This window comes from Schistocerca piceifrons, chromosome 2, assembly GCF_021461385.2.
Source record: "Schistocerca piceifrons isolate TAMUIC-IGC-003096 chromosome 2, iqSchPice1.1, whole genome shotgun sequence".
Lineage (NCBI taxonomy): Eukaryota > Metazoa > Arthropoda > Insecta > Orthoptera > Acrididae > Schistocerca > Schistocerca piceifrons.
In genome coordinates this window covers 387,573,558-387,588,987 of record NC_060139.1, presented here as the reverse complement: position 1 = coordinate 387,588,987, position 15,430 = coordinate 387,573,558, and the positions used below count along the sequence as shown (strand labels likewise).

At 41.6% G+C, this 15,430-nt stretch overlaps 1 protein-coding gene across 1 annotated transcript in view; it reads right to left on the bottom strand.

The window, feature by feature from the left end:
* Positions 1 to 1,979: 1,979 nt before the first annotated feature.
* Positions 1,980 to 15,430, bottom strand: part of LOC124775417 — a 271,730-nt gene continuing 258,279 nt past the window's right edge. The window contains exon 7 of the mRNA XM_047250250.1: positions 1,980 to 3,166. Coding sequence (XP_047106206.1) covers positions 2,704 to 3,166 — 463 coding nt within the window. The 3' untranslated portion in view covers positions 1,980 to 2,703. The remainder of the gene's footprint in view (positions 3,167 to 15,430) is intronic.

Here is a 15,430-nt window from a genome sequence, read left to right as displayed (position 1 = left end):
TGTGTAAAATTCGTCTCGTTAGGCCACTGATATTTGAGATTCATTTTTGCCAGCATTAGGCTCAGATAGATTGTTCTTGAACCAAAATGAACAACGGATACTTAAAACCAACGTGAAATGGATGTCAATGGAAAAATTATTGACATCGCTGTTGAGGAAATAATTGTGAAGATAGAAAGTCGGGCATGGTTGTACCAGATTCGTAATAGCGAAGAAAAAGTGCGTTTACTGTATGTAATATAACTTAACATTTAACACATTCAGTTTCTGAGATATAATGAGTATTCAGTATACAAAAATGAAGAAAAATGAGAAACGTTCGGGCATTTAATAGTGCAGTACCTATGGTACCATACTGTAGACAAGGAAGTGCGGTGACAGAGATACCGAGTAGCACCTGTGCATTTTAATGACTACCGTTAGATGTGGTACATCGGCTTGCCAGAATTATGTCTTCTTATGGAGTCACTCGTGAATCACGACGAATGCTGGGCTTAAAAGTAAAAGACGCACACTTGCGCACACACACAGAAGGAAATTTACGAGATTCTTAGGCAGAATGCGTAGACGGTTTTCCACTCCAACTTAAAATAATGTGAATGAGTAGCGATGGGAACGGCATCTCATCGCAGAAATGTAGCATGTTCTGTAATCTGTGCAGCGAAAGAAGAGGCCGGACTGTTAAAGTACGCTTGAAGCGGCTGCTTCGTGTGTCTGCCACAGCAAATAACGTTACGCGACACCTCGGTGTTGTTACATCTCTGTAGACGACAATTGTTATTAGTCTTGTGCTTCCGTACATAGCACCATGAGCAGCAGAAATCTGGCAACAGCGCAGACAGCTGCCAGGGAAGTTCTTATTTTGTGCGAAGTATAGACGGAGTATTGCCTACGGGAGGCGGTACCTGCAAAAGCGAGAATAACGCGAAAGACGGCACTGGGGTCATTAGAGACAGAGCTCAAGCTTGAATACGGCAAAAAGGAAGAAAGAAACTGGCGTGTCCTTTTCTAAAGGAAACATACCGGCATTCATCGTGGCTGGATTGGGGAAACCCCAAGAAGAAACAAAGAAGTAGGGGTTTAGAACGTGGAGTTCTTAATGTTAGACAATTTTGGTAAACATTTTTGGAATACAGTGATCAATAGATTATTATATTTTGACTAAAGTTCAGTCTTGATCACACCATTTATGTTTCAATGACATAGGTAACCGGTTTCAGTTATTTTTACATAACCATTATCAAACCCATGGCTCCCTTAGGATGGTAGGTGGAGCTCTCCTCAGCTGCTACGATCAGTCAAAATATAAAAATCTTAATGTTGTGTTACAATAACGTTATTGCGGATTAGGAAATGAGACACTTAAGGTAGTAAAGGAGTTTTACTATTTGGGTAGCAAAATAACTGATGATGGTCGAAGTAGAGAGGATATAAAATGTAGACTGGCAATGGCAAGGAAAGCGTTTCTGAAGAAGAGAAATTTGTTAACATCGAGTATAGATTTAAACGTCAGGAAGTCCTTTCTGAAAGTATTTGGTTCAAATGGCTCTGAGCACTATGGGACTTAACATCTATGGTCATTAGTTCCCTAGAACTACTTAAACCTAACTAACCTAAGGACATCACACAACGCCCAGTCATCATGAAAGTATTTGTATGGAGTGTAACCATGTATGGAAGTGAAACATGGACGATAAATAGTTTAGACAAAAAGTCAATAGAAGCTTTAGAAATGTGGTGCTACAGAAGAATGTTGAAGATTAGGTGGGTAGATCACGTAACTAATAAGGAGGTATTGAATAGGATTGGGGAGAAGTTTGTGGCACAACTTGACTAGAAGAAGGGATCGGTTGGTAGGACATGTTCTGAGGCATCAAGGGATCACCAATTTAGTATTGGAAGGCAGCGTGGAGGGTAAAAATCGTAGAGGGAGACCAAGAGACGAGTACACCAAGCAATTTCAGAAGGATGGAGGCTGCAGTAAGTACTGGGAGATGAAGCAGCTTGCACAGGATAGAGTAGCATCGAGAACTGCATCAAACCAGTCTCAGGACTGAAGACAACAACAACAACAACAAACATTGTTGTTTTAAGAAGAAAAAAGTATTAAACGTATCAGCAAAGGATCTAGGTATCTGCGCGGAAACTAGCATTATTTACGACCTTGTATAGTGTCAGTGTGTACTGGAAAATAATATGTGTAGATTGAAAATTTGTAGGTCACTTTAGTCGTTAATAGGCCAACACACATTTTGTAATATGAAGCAGAAGCAGTTCATGAATATTAGGTCTGCTCCGGACAACACTTAATGTACGAGTTATATAGGGAAGAAGATATTTAAAGCCTCATATATCAATTGTACATCTTTCGTACAACAGGAGACTCTGGGACAGCATGCTTGTGAGACCAATAAATCGGTCGGCAGGTCGCTCCAGGTAATTTGTTTTAGAATAATCGGATTCCGTTTTCAGTGCATTCCGTGCTTTCCTGATGAAACCGTAGAGGTAGAGTCTGTCTTCCCTCGGAGTATATAGGCCACCTTCCCGTAGTCCAGTACTTCGCATTGTTACTACCTGAGTTGGTTCCAGTCCGCCCGACCTGCATTTGGCGAAATGCCTATCGATACGCCCAACCCGCAGCTGTCAGCGAGACGGGAGAGCTGTGAGGCCGTGGAGAGTCGCTTCAGCCGTAGCGGCGGGCCGCTAGCTGGTGACCGAGGCCGCCGAGGAGACCTGGAACTGCGGCAGGTGGCAGCGGTCCCTCAGCTCCCGCCAGCGGGCCAGCACTCGCGCCTCCAGTCTCTCGCGGTAACGGTGCACCATGCGGTCCACCACCGACGGCGTCTTGACGCAGTCATCGCCGCCGAACTCGCAGACGCGGTAGTGGTGCAGGATGGCGGCGTCGGCGGGCACGTTGAGCGTGCCGTGGCCGGGCGCCAGCTCCCACACGAAGTGGTTGCCCGCCTCGACCACCAGCTCGGGCCGGCACACGTACTTGGAGCGCTGCTTGTGCGGGTGCAGCTTGGCGCGCCGGCGCGTCTTGCGCAACGTCAGCAGCGACGAGCCGGCGGCCGCCTCCGCGTCGTCCGGCCACTGCAGGTAGAAGAAGGCGTTCTGGAACGAGTAGGAGCCGGTGGCGCGCGTGTTGAGGCGCGTGCCCAGCCACCTGCAACAACACAATACACCCACACACCCCCCCGTCAGGCTCCGTATGCTCTGGCGTCCAGGTGAACCAAGCAAATCGCCACCGGGAACGGATTGTGGGATCTGTCAAACGCTGCCCTAGAAAAGTTTTAGGACAGTCACAAATGGCTCTGAGCACTATGGGACTTAACTTCTGAGGTCATCAGTCGCCTAGAACTTAGAACTAATTAAACCTAACTAACCTAAGGACATCACACACATCCATACCGGAGGCAGGATTCGAACCTGCGACCGTAGCGGTCGCTCGGCTCCAGACTGCAGCGCCTAGAACCGCACGGCCACTCCGGCCGGCTAGGACAGTCACAGTTGGACGAAGAAAGTCTCAACACAGTCCTGGTCAGCATAGAAGCAGCACTAAACTCTAGACGAATTACGCACCGGGGAGAGGAATCTGAGCCACTGACGCCCGCACACTTCCTTGTAGGTGATCGACGAGCTGGATTGAAGAGTTTTTAGCAAACAGAACACAGCATGTTGTTATCAATGGAGAGACGTCTGCAGACGTTAAAGTAACCTTTGGCGTGCCACAGGGGAGTGTTATGGGACCATTGCTTTTCACAATATATATAAATGACCTAGTAGATAGTGTCGGAAGTTCCATGCGGCTTTTCGCGGATGATGCGGTAGTATACAGAGAAGTTGCAGCATTAGAAAATTGCAGCGAGATGCAGGAAGATCTGCAGCGGATAGGCACTTGGTGCAGGGAGTGGCAACTGACCCTTAACATGGACAAATGTAATGTATTGCGAATACATAGAAAGAAGGATCCTTTATTGTATGATTATATGATAGCGGAACAAACACTGGTAGCAGTTACTTCTGTGAACGATTTGAAGTGGAATGATCATATAAAATTAATTGTTGGTAAGGCGGGTACCAGGTTGAGATTCATTGGGAGAGTCCTTAGAAAATGTAGACCATCAACAAAGGAGGTGGCTTACAAAACACTCGTTCGACCTATACTTGAGTATTACTCATCAGTGTGGGATCCGTACCAGATCGGGTTGACGGAGGAGATAGAGAAGATCCAAAGAAGAGCGGCGCGTTTCGTCACAGGGTTATTTGGTAACCGTGATAGCGTTACGGAGATGTTTAGCAAACTCAAGTGGCAGACTCTGCAAGAGAGGCGCTCTGCGTCGCGTTGTATGTAACAGATAAAGACGAAAGTTCTAGCCAAGCAGACATCACATCCACACTGTAAGCAAGAAATTGACAAGAAATTCCAATGGCGATGTTTTAACTGAATAAAACGAAGCCTATGTCATGACAAAAAACTCAGTGAAAAAACTTCATACGCAATACCAGTAATAACGAAGTAATGGTACAGCAGCTACTGATACTATATGTACACGAATGAACAATTTAACTGATATTATCTGGAAGTATCAGTGTACTGAAGCAGTGAGACCATTTATTATATTTAAGCCCTCAAACTTCTTCAAGTCAGACGCAGTTACAATGTCCACGTAAGTACATTCATAAAAATATTTTTAGACAAGTACGCACATTTTTCTGAAGATCATATCGACAGCTCGCAACCACATTCCGGTCGTTCAGATTTGTCTCAGCTGTGGGCAGTACATATGCACTTTTCATTTACCCAAATTTTAATTTTTGGCTGTCACAACGTTGTTAATGAAGGACGATGTCCCAGAAATAAATCAGTTTTGGGAGGTTTCCTTTGGTCGTATGTCGAATGCCACATATCGTAAGACGCTCTCATTTATTTCCAGTTGGGGTTCCCATCTGCCCCACTCTCACAAGTGGACCGTACGATCTTCCCCTCACCGATTTCATTCATATCGATAGGAAGCGCAGGGCACGACTAGGACTTAAACATATGTAAACAGAACGTCGTAACTCTCAGATATTTTCGGTAAAATTGGGTTTGAAAATTTTATACATGCCTATATACTTTGTGTGGTCGCTAATGTTCAAGGAGACCGAGTGAGTAGTCACTTTGTTTCAAAAGCGCGTGGTCTCTGCATAGAATCTCCCTGCCAGCTCTTCTTTTTTATTACCACTTAACTCTAACAACATTTTAATTATGACTGCACAAATATTATCAATATTTAATAATTAATTTACTATTTTCTAATCTTTGACTTGAAAAGGAAGAAAAATTGCAAGGTATTTGAAATAAGAGGATGCAGAAATCAGTAGAGTCATTTTATTTATATTTTTATCTGCATATGTGACAAGCATAATGTATAACCTAGGGATCACTACACGAATAAGGATGATAGTGACTGTAGAAACGTGGAAAACAACAAGTATTGCGATGTACAGAACTTGTAATGAACGCTGCATTTTTGCATGTGCGTGGTTTTTTCAGTACGACTGTTGCAATAAAAACCTTGATTTATGTACATAACTGGTCCAAGATTCTGGTCTTCACACAATTTCTTAGCGTACCATACGTATCTGTTGTTTGAATTACGTGGGAAAGAAAAACAAAAGAAGAAAAAACGTACCGGCAGTGAGGTGCGATCCACAGACCTCGCCATTACAAAACTACGCGTTAACAAGCCTATTGTCGTTGTCCTCGTGGTTTGGTCTCGGTGGACGTCATAGGACACCCCTTGGAGTTCAGCGTTGAATATTTCATTCAGTTTTTTTGTTACAGAGGACAGCCAGTCCTCCGACCGAATATGCTATATCGTACCGGCATCTCGGCTACGGACGCCTGGAACACTAGCAATCATAAGTGTATAAGAACGACTAAAACTTTCAAACTCGATTTTATGTAAAACGGTTGACAGTTGCGTCTTCCTGTTTACGTTCGTTGATGTCCTAGTCGTGCCCTGCACACCCTGTCGGTGTGAATCAAAACGCTGAAGGGAAGCTCTTACGGTTCCCTTGTCAGCCCCTCTGATAATTATCCGATTAGAACTGCGACTGTTTAATGTACCGGATCTGGAACAGCCTTCTCCACTCCTGAAAAGATAAAGAAAAATATAAATACCACCTGTACAGGCAACAAAACAAGCACGCGGAATTCGAGAAACAGCTGCGATTGGCTGACGCCTGCACCTACTACTCGGCTTATTGAAAGTCTATAACAAAGTCTAAACATTCTGCGTGGTGTCTGTTTGTTCTATATCGTGTCTCCCTACCAATTTCGAGCAACGACGCTCTGAGCGTGTTTTTTAGGGAATTGACTAGTTTGAACCTGGGACCTGTTGCTGGTAAGGAGACGCCAGACCACACATGACATGTAGAATTCAGAAGAGTTCAGTGAGACTAGCGATGATATAACCAAATACTTAATGATTTCAGCGTCAGCTCCACTGCACTCCCTGTAAAAGAATCTTAATACTAACTAAATTTAGTGGAAGGGGCTCAAGGCCTTCCTATTTTTAGTTAGCTGGTAAAATAACGTCGAAAAAGCAGTTAAGTTTACCATTGGAAATTTTATTCTACGCACAAAACATCGTTTATAAATTGCACTATTAATAAAAGGAAATGTTTTAACACAGGATGGTAAAAACCAACTGCGTTCAACAAAAATGTGAACGAATATTCCCTGAATGGGTTTCCAAGTTCTACAATGGATCGAAGGATGACCTATGCCATATCACATCTATAATCTAGGTTTAAATTAAGTTTCACAAAAGAGCAAACTATCAAAATGGTCTACAGTGACCATCAATTATCTTTAATTACTTATCTAACTTGTCGTAAATTACAGTGGCTGATGTGGCTTCTCAACAGCTATATAATAGAAAAATCATCGCATTTCAGATTTTTACTTCAAGTGGAAAATGTGAACACCATGAGCTTTAATTGACTATCGACACTAGTATTACGTAAAGGGGATGTAACAGATGAGACTTCTGCAGTTCTGAGTGAAGCCTTATGCGCTCAAAAATGCGACATCGCATGCATTCATTACCTTGTCGGTGTTCGTCAGGGGGCGGCGGCCGGCGCAGCTCCGTCCAGCTCGCCCTCTCGGAAGCAACTCTGTCCTAACTTCTCCTTACTACAATTTACCGAAATTGGTTTAAAAAAACTATCTGGCTGTGTTTTCATCTAATTAATCAGGATCTCAATGTTAACCTTAAGCTCTGCCTGCAAAAATTCTGTCTATCCAATGAGAAACGTTATACTTTTCGTGGTGGGGCAATGTTTTTAAAGTTTGCAACGTAACAGAGAAGCGAAAAAGTCTCACGCTAAAACTTGCAGCTGGTGTGGTCCTTTTAGCGTTATCGTAAGATCTATACTGTTCTTCTGGAGTGTTCTATCTTTTAACATGGGCTGGGGGTGGTCCTAACGTAACAGAGAGGCGAAAAAGTCTCACGCTAAAACTTGCGGGTGGTGTAGCCCTATTTGTGTTATCGTAAGATCTATACTGTTCTTCTGGAGGGCTACAGCTTTTAACATGGGCTGTGGGGTGGTCCTAATGTAACAGAGACGCGAAAAGGTCTCTCGCTAAAAACTTGCGGGTGGTGTGGTCGTAGCGGTTAGCTGGCGACGTGGGTGTCCGTCCCTTATCGTAGGGCCTTCTCGCTTAACACGGTTCTGCTCTCGGCTTCTGTTCTCGTTTCTCCCCTCGGAACTGCGTCTGTCTCACGGTGTGAAGGTATGACAAGCATTTAGGCATTCTTGTATTAGTCTGTGGTATTCCATTTGCTCACTCGTTACTCGTATTACTTTGGTTAATTTAATGTCACGATTTATTTGGAGCTATGTGACATACTACTGGATTTGCTTATCATGTCGGGGTTTTCATGGAAGGTGTTGGATTTGCCTGACACCTTACAAAAGTTATTTTAATATAAGTAAGGCTGTGATGTTTCCTTAGAAGCTTGGAAGGGCTCAAGCATCTGTTGAGTCGCATGTATAGTGAGGATGGGGAAGGACTGCCGCTCACTCGATTTTGGCTTGCAGACGCAATGGTCTTAAGTACTGCATCCTGCTGACTATGGCTGACTTGCATCTTCGGCTCATAGTAAAGTAAAATAAGAACTTGAAGGGATTCTGTAACCTGTGCATAACGGAAAGATCTTTCAAATCAGTCACTGTATTGCTCACGAATCACACTCAGATATTTATATGAAATAGAGAACGGAGGAGGAGGCGGAAAGGATGTGTAGGAATTCGTGACCTCCAGCCGTAGAGGAAATTGTGGTAATGCAATTGCGAAAGTTGAAAATATGTGCCGGACCGGTAATCAAACCCGGATTTACTGCTTCTTATGAGCGGTTACTTTAATCGCTTCGGTCATCCGGACACGGTCCCTGACCGATTCAAATTTCCAACTTATGGCACGTTGCAGTGTAGGATCCCTCATTTATTAACCCCCGTACTGAAACAAACGTATATATATATATATATATATATATATATATATATATATATATATATATATATATATATATATATATATATATTGCAACCTGCGAGAAGTTGAAAATTTGAGTCGGTCAGGAACCGTGCCCGGATGACCGAAGCGATTAAGGTAACTGCTCATAAGAAGCAGTGTATGAGTCGTGTTCGTTCTGTCGGACGTATCCCACAGGAGAGACACCACCCAAGTAAGTATTTATACATAGCGACGCATGTGGCATATGGTACACTACCGTACATCAACAATACTCACAGAACATTCCAGCCTTACACTCTACGGTTATTTCACAAACAAAGCACACAAAAAACGGGTTACCAATTTTGCTCATTTTTTTCACTGTCTTAGTACAAACGTAAGTCTAACAAGAGCTGCTGTAGTGAGAAACCCTTTACAACACCTTTCAAGAAATCGCAAGTCAAAGTTTTATGAGCCTGTTGAACGCAGAACGACAGCGGCTTTAACCGGCTGAGCTAACCTTACTTCTCGATGGCCAGCGGTCTCTGTAGTATTCAGCAGGCTCGTAAATTTTTGTGCCTCAATTTCTGGATAGCGCTTGAAAATCCTATCGCCCTAGACCAGCATTCGTTAAATTTATATATATAATGCTGCTAAATCGGAGACGCTTTAGCTGCAAGTTCTTTTGTCAGTCGATCTTACCTAAATAGCAACTTATTAGCACCCCTTAGATTTGACATTATAAGTTGCTGTTGTGCCCTAAGATTCCATCCTAAATACAATTATCACTTGTGCAAAACTTCCCTGTAAGAAAAACCTTTGGCTTTCCTGAACTCTGAAAGTGAAGTTGCTCACTCTTATCTGATATATGAAGGAATAAATGTTATAAATAAGAAGTTATATAAGATTTAGTTGCATAGTTAAATCAAAATTAGCAGGTTTGTGATCTCTTAAGATGCTCTTAATCTAATACCCGAAGTAACATGAAAGAACTTTCCACTGGATTTCGAAATGTGTATCATTCCATTTTTTAAAAACATATTGGTTTCATTATCTCGGTTGATACAAGACTTAAGTGGATTGAACGCACAACAAAATCGCGCAGCTCCCCCCGTCGGAGGTTCGAATCGTCCCTCGGGCATGGGTGTGTTTGTTGTCCTTAACGTAAGTTAGTTTAAGTTAGATTAGTAGTGTGTAAGAGACCGATGACCTCAGCAGTTTGTTCGCACAGGAACGTACTAAAAATTTCCAAATCTCCAAAAATAACGCGTAATCTTGCGCAAAATGTTCTGACAGATTTTTTCTTCGTTGATTTGAATTGGCTTGTCTTGTTCTACGTGCCAACACGAATGAGGCCTTTAAAATCGAAAATGTGTTCACGTACGTTAGTCAATTTTAAAAGGAAAGCTGACGAAACAATTCAAAATTTTTACGATTTCTTCACTATAGAAATATATTTTGTCATTGTTTGTTTTCGAGTCTGCATTCTTCAGACGGCTTCATTCATTTCTTTGCGTTTCGTTAACTAAACTATGAAATTTTCTTTTCATTACTAAGAAATATAACAGGTCCTCCCACAAAAGTGATAAGAAAGGCAGGCGCTTAACACAAGGAAGTTCTAAACAGCCCGCCATGGCCTCATGAGTAAGATGCGAAGAATCCAGCTTTTTCTTGTCACTTGTTGTCAATTTGTTCACTCTTTGTCACATTTACCCTTAACATTGATGAACGAACCTAGCTGTGTGAAGTCATTCGCGTTTTAAAATATTTTCAACCTGTCAGCTGATTTCTTTCTCCTCGATCAGTTGTCATAGTTTTTATTCACAAATTTGGCGTTTAGTTCGTAGTGCTGCATTGCTGCGTTTGTGTTCCGTAGCGCCATGTTCTAATTGTTGATATTGCAGTCGGAAACTCACGAAGTTTTCGTGGTGGTGGTGTAGACCGTCAGATCTGATGGAGACAAGCGAATTACGTTGTCCAAAAATGATAAAATCCAAAATTATAAGCTGTAAGTTAAACAGTTTCAATTTACCACTAGTCTTCTAACAATGACAGTCGCAAGTATACATCTTTATTTTACTTATCCTCATAACTTACCAGATTGCTATAGATATAAAAATTGTTATTAAATTGCAGCGGCTGCGACAGTTTACATCGTAATCACTGGTCGAATGTTTGATACAAGTTATTAGAGGAACATGAAACCACTGAAATGTAGTACACACAACTCAACATTTGCAGACCACCTTAAACTGGAATATTACAGGCCAGTCACAGTGTAAAAGGATAAGACCACCAAAACAACCAGTACAGACAGACATCTCTCTTTTCAAGAAAACTATCACATACACAAAGCACTAACATGCAACAAACAGTTGCTTAATGACAAGACAAATATTGGAGACTAAACATTATACAAAAACACAGATCAGAATCACCTGAAAAATAAGTAATCTCTCTCTCGCTCTCACACACGCTCTCTCTCTCTCTCTCTCTCTATCTATCTATCTATCTATCTATCTATCTATCTATCTATCTATCTATCTATCTATCTATCTATCCATTTCGCCTCCATCTCCTGTCAGTCCCCTTTATGCATCTCATAACCAACTCACTCTTTCTCCCCCCACTTTTTGCACATTGGTCACTCTACCTTGCACTCGTCTTTATCCACCCTTAACACTCTCCAGTTAGATCACAATTAAACAAATACATATGTTCATAAAAATAACGACACAGAACGCATATGACAAAGTACAGACAAAAAGAATGTTTCTTAGATAACATGAAAACCAGAACTAAGAGCTATGTTAGCCACTCTACACACGCAAAATACAAGGACATACTTTTAATTTGGAGAATCTAAATTTATCATTAGTGTTGCATTTTTTTGCCGTGTTTTACGTCACGAATGTGAAATTAATCCAAAAACATCAGTGCCAAATACACGAATACGTGGAAAATGTGCAACCATTAAACAGTTCTTGGCGTAATCAGGAGCCAGACTAAAATGTCACATTCACACCACTTGTGAAAATGTAATCACATGTCAGTTCTAGTATAATATATTTGTCCAATGAATACCCGTTTATCATCTGCATTTCTCCTTGGTGTAGCAATTTTAATGGCTAGTAGTGTAGAAACAAGTGCTCTCAGGTTCTACATTTCCGCAAGAGGCGTGACCCTACTGTGCATCCGCAATGAAGTTATCAAGGCAGTCATGCCTCTAGATTGGCGTCCGTTCTGTAGGACATCTAGGACCGAACAGACTACACTCTGTTGTTAGATACAATGGCTGTAAATATCACATTTCAAAAGAGATATCGACTCCAGCCGCAATAGGATATCGAAATGATTCGATAGTGAAAGCTGAAAATTTGTGCCGGGTCGGAACTCGGACCCTGGTATCTGCGTACCTTGGCTATCCTTGAGTCTGTGCATAGGTTACCTACGGCAACCGCTCGCGTTAAGCAGGAGACGGAGCTTCGAGTCCCGGTCAGACACAAATTTTCCACTTTCACCATCGAATTATTTCGATGTACGACCGTGGCTGGAGTCGTCCTCTCCTTGGAAATGTGATACTTAAGGCCGCTTTGTCAAAGAATAGCGTGGTGTCTGTTCGGTCGTACATTTTCTACAGAACGGACACCGCACACATATACACAATAAATTCAATATCTTGGTCACACAATATTTGATTAAAACTTAATATATGTATCAGCTTTCGAATCCTCTTCACATGTAAAATTTAGCGGGGAGACGTAGGCGCGTTGTCAGTACAGTGGTATCGACCGCTTATAAATTTTAGATCTGATTTTGGCTGTAATGTTTAAACCTAGTATTTTTCTCTCTAGTCCTATACATTCTGGATGAACTCACTTTTGTAGGCTCTGCAATTTCGCGCTGTATTCCAATGTGAAGCCGTGTCATTTTTGGCTTTGGTTTTTATTCTACATTCTTTAAGCATCTTCTCTCTTTGAAGCATATCTGTGACAGCTATGTAGGTCAGTTATATGGTCATTTGGTTAATTCTATTTCTTACATACAGTTATTACTTTCTGGTGCAGATCCCGAATTAATGAGTACTTAAAAGTATTGAAGAGTTTTAAAGACCAGTGGGCCTCTCCAATAAAGCTGATGCATTCGATGATTGAAATCTTCCAATAATATCTCAGTATTAGTGTAAAGGATAACTGATTTTTGGCACCGCCATCAAGAGACTTTCTACGTGAATGTTATAAAGACAGTAATCAAAGAAAGACAGAAGAACTCAATGCGTGTTACGGTACAAGGGTTTGAACACGAAACAAAAATATTAAATCACATGAATCATCGCTAAACCATATTTAAATGAAACTACAAAACAAAGAGGACCAAAGCTGAAAACTTCTGAAAATTTCTGATGAGGCAGACATGCAAAAGCTGTTGAGAGCTTATTATTAAAGTGCTAAAATAAATGGAAGTGAATCACAGTATATAAATAGAATAAAATCAGTTCTCTTTAAAAAGAGTCTACAGACTACAGTTACAGCATACTAAGTATCAAAATCTTAATTTGAGACTCACAAATCAGTACAATAAGAATCAAAGTTATCACAATAACAAGAACGATTTTACTAAACAAGCCCGATAAAATATCTCTTGAAGATACCTGCAGTCAGCGTAAAACGACATATGTTCCTATGTGTCAAACTTTATTTTCGAGTTTTAGCGACATGCAACCGTTCTGAAATTTAAGCATCCTGTATCTGTTTACCGTGCATTATCAGTGGAATATTTCTTTAAACTACCTAAGCACTACACTCTGTAAGTAATTTTACCGACCACGAGAGGTCAGTGAGGAAACTTCTCGAGCGGAAACATAAATAATGCATGTATCAGAGTAGTCGGAGCTATTATTTTATACGAAAAATTAAATAAGAAAGATAATGATATATCGACCCTTTGACGACAAGGTCATTAAAGTAGTGGCTCAAATTCAGATACAAGAAGACTGTGTTCCTCTGACGGGAACGATCACTGTAGCCCCCTCAACCTTCATAGCGAAACCCAAATCTGGATGGTCAGACGGAGACTCCAATCCTCCCGAATGAAAGTCCATTACCTTAACTAACACGAAAACGTAATCATTTTAAGCATGTGTGTTGTGGTTCTCTTTCAAATTGAGGAAACATAAATACCGCACCGCTTTTCTTTTTATATTGGACTACTTTCACCGGTAATTCGTCCAAAGAAAGTGAAAATTTATGAGGAGTCTGCTTCATCATTTTCAACAGTTAAGAAATGGGTGGCTCATCTGAAACTTTCAGTACTTATCTTTACGATGATACATTTCAAGGACGTTCTGAAACTGCTACCGCAAGTAAGAACACTTAAAAGCGCGTAGTACGATAGTGGACGACGAATTCCTAAAACACTGTTGAAAAGGAGAAAATCTGGACCTGAGACCCGATTTGCTGTAAATTTTCATTAGTCGCAAAGTATTTATAGCTGAGAGATGTTCTTTGTGCTAGTCGGTGCTGCATAAGCAAAATAGAATGTGGAGACGAATATCTCAGGAACGTCTGGAGATTCACGGTTAGAATGCAGCGGTTTTTCTGAGCCGACTGGTAATCCTGGACGAGTAGTCTGTCTTCCGCGTTATCACGGAAACTAGCAGACAATCAAAGCAATGCGCAGAAGCCAGCAGCTATGGGCCAAATACGGAGAAAATGATTTCACAGACGTAAAAGAGTACTGCTTTCTGAAATACAAAGGTATGCGTCTCACTAGCTACTTTTCAGAGGGTAAAATAATAACCAGCACAACTCCTGTGTGCAAACAAATGAAAGATGCGAGAAGATGTGTGATATGCAAAAGCCGAAAATCATCTTTCCTCATGACAATGCAACTACGCAAACAGCCCAGTTTTTTTTTCAGTGGTAAAGCTGAGGAATCTGAAGTACGAACTGTGGAAACATTCATACCACTAAACACCCTCTTTCCTCCAATTAATTCTTCATATAAAGAAATTTGTTACTGGAAAACATTTAGAGTCCTGCAGCCGTAGAAACTGCAACCTTTGGCGACCTCCCGAACCGCATTTCATATGTGGAATGGTTAGGAACTGGAAAAACTGAATTAATCTAAAAGAGAAATCTAAACTCTCCATCCGAACAAGCCTTGGAAGTCCCAGCGGCACCGACCGGCCGCCGTGTCATTCTCAGCCCACAGGCGTCACTGAATGCGGATTGGAGGGGCATGTGGTCAGCACACCGCTCTCCCGGCCGTACATCATTTTACGAGACCGGAGCCGCTACTTCTCAATCAAGTAGCTCCTCAGTTTGCCTCGGAAGGACTGAGTACACCCCGCAGACCGGATGGTCACCCATCCAAGTGCTTGACACAACAAACATACACAACTGTTGTGACTTATAAAGACACTCATAAAGTGATGCTTAGAGATGATGAAATCCAAGTGTGTTATTTTGGTCGTAGAGGATTTTCATTGCTCAGAACAATTTAAACTGTTTACGATTCTTGATGAAAAAATAAGTTTGTAATGTGATTTTAAAGAATAGTTTGCGCGATGTTTGTACGCAAAAGACGTAACTGTAGATGAATCATTAACGTGTTCCACAATAATGTGTGGATGTTCTGCGTTCCAAACAAGCACATGGTGGCGATTCACTTTTCCAGACACATGCAGAGTGACTTGTCGCTAAAAATCAAATGTTATGAAAAACCATCTACCTCCAGTACCCACTGCAAGTCATTGCCACGTCTGTTGAAATTTTTATCTGATGGCCAGTACGAAATCGTCGCTGAACCCTCACAACAGAATCTGATTTAGCGAATTCAAGGACACAACACATACGCAATTCTCCGTCATACTCCATGTTCTGACGCGCCTGTCTGCTACTGTTACACTGTGCAGCTACA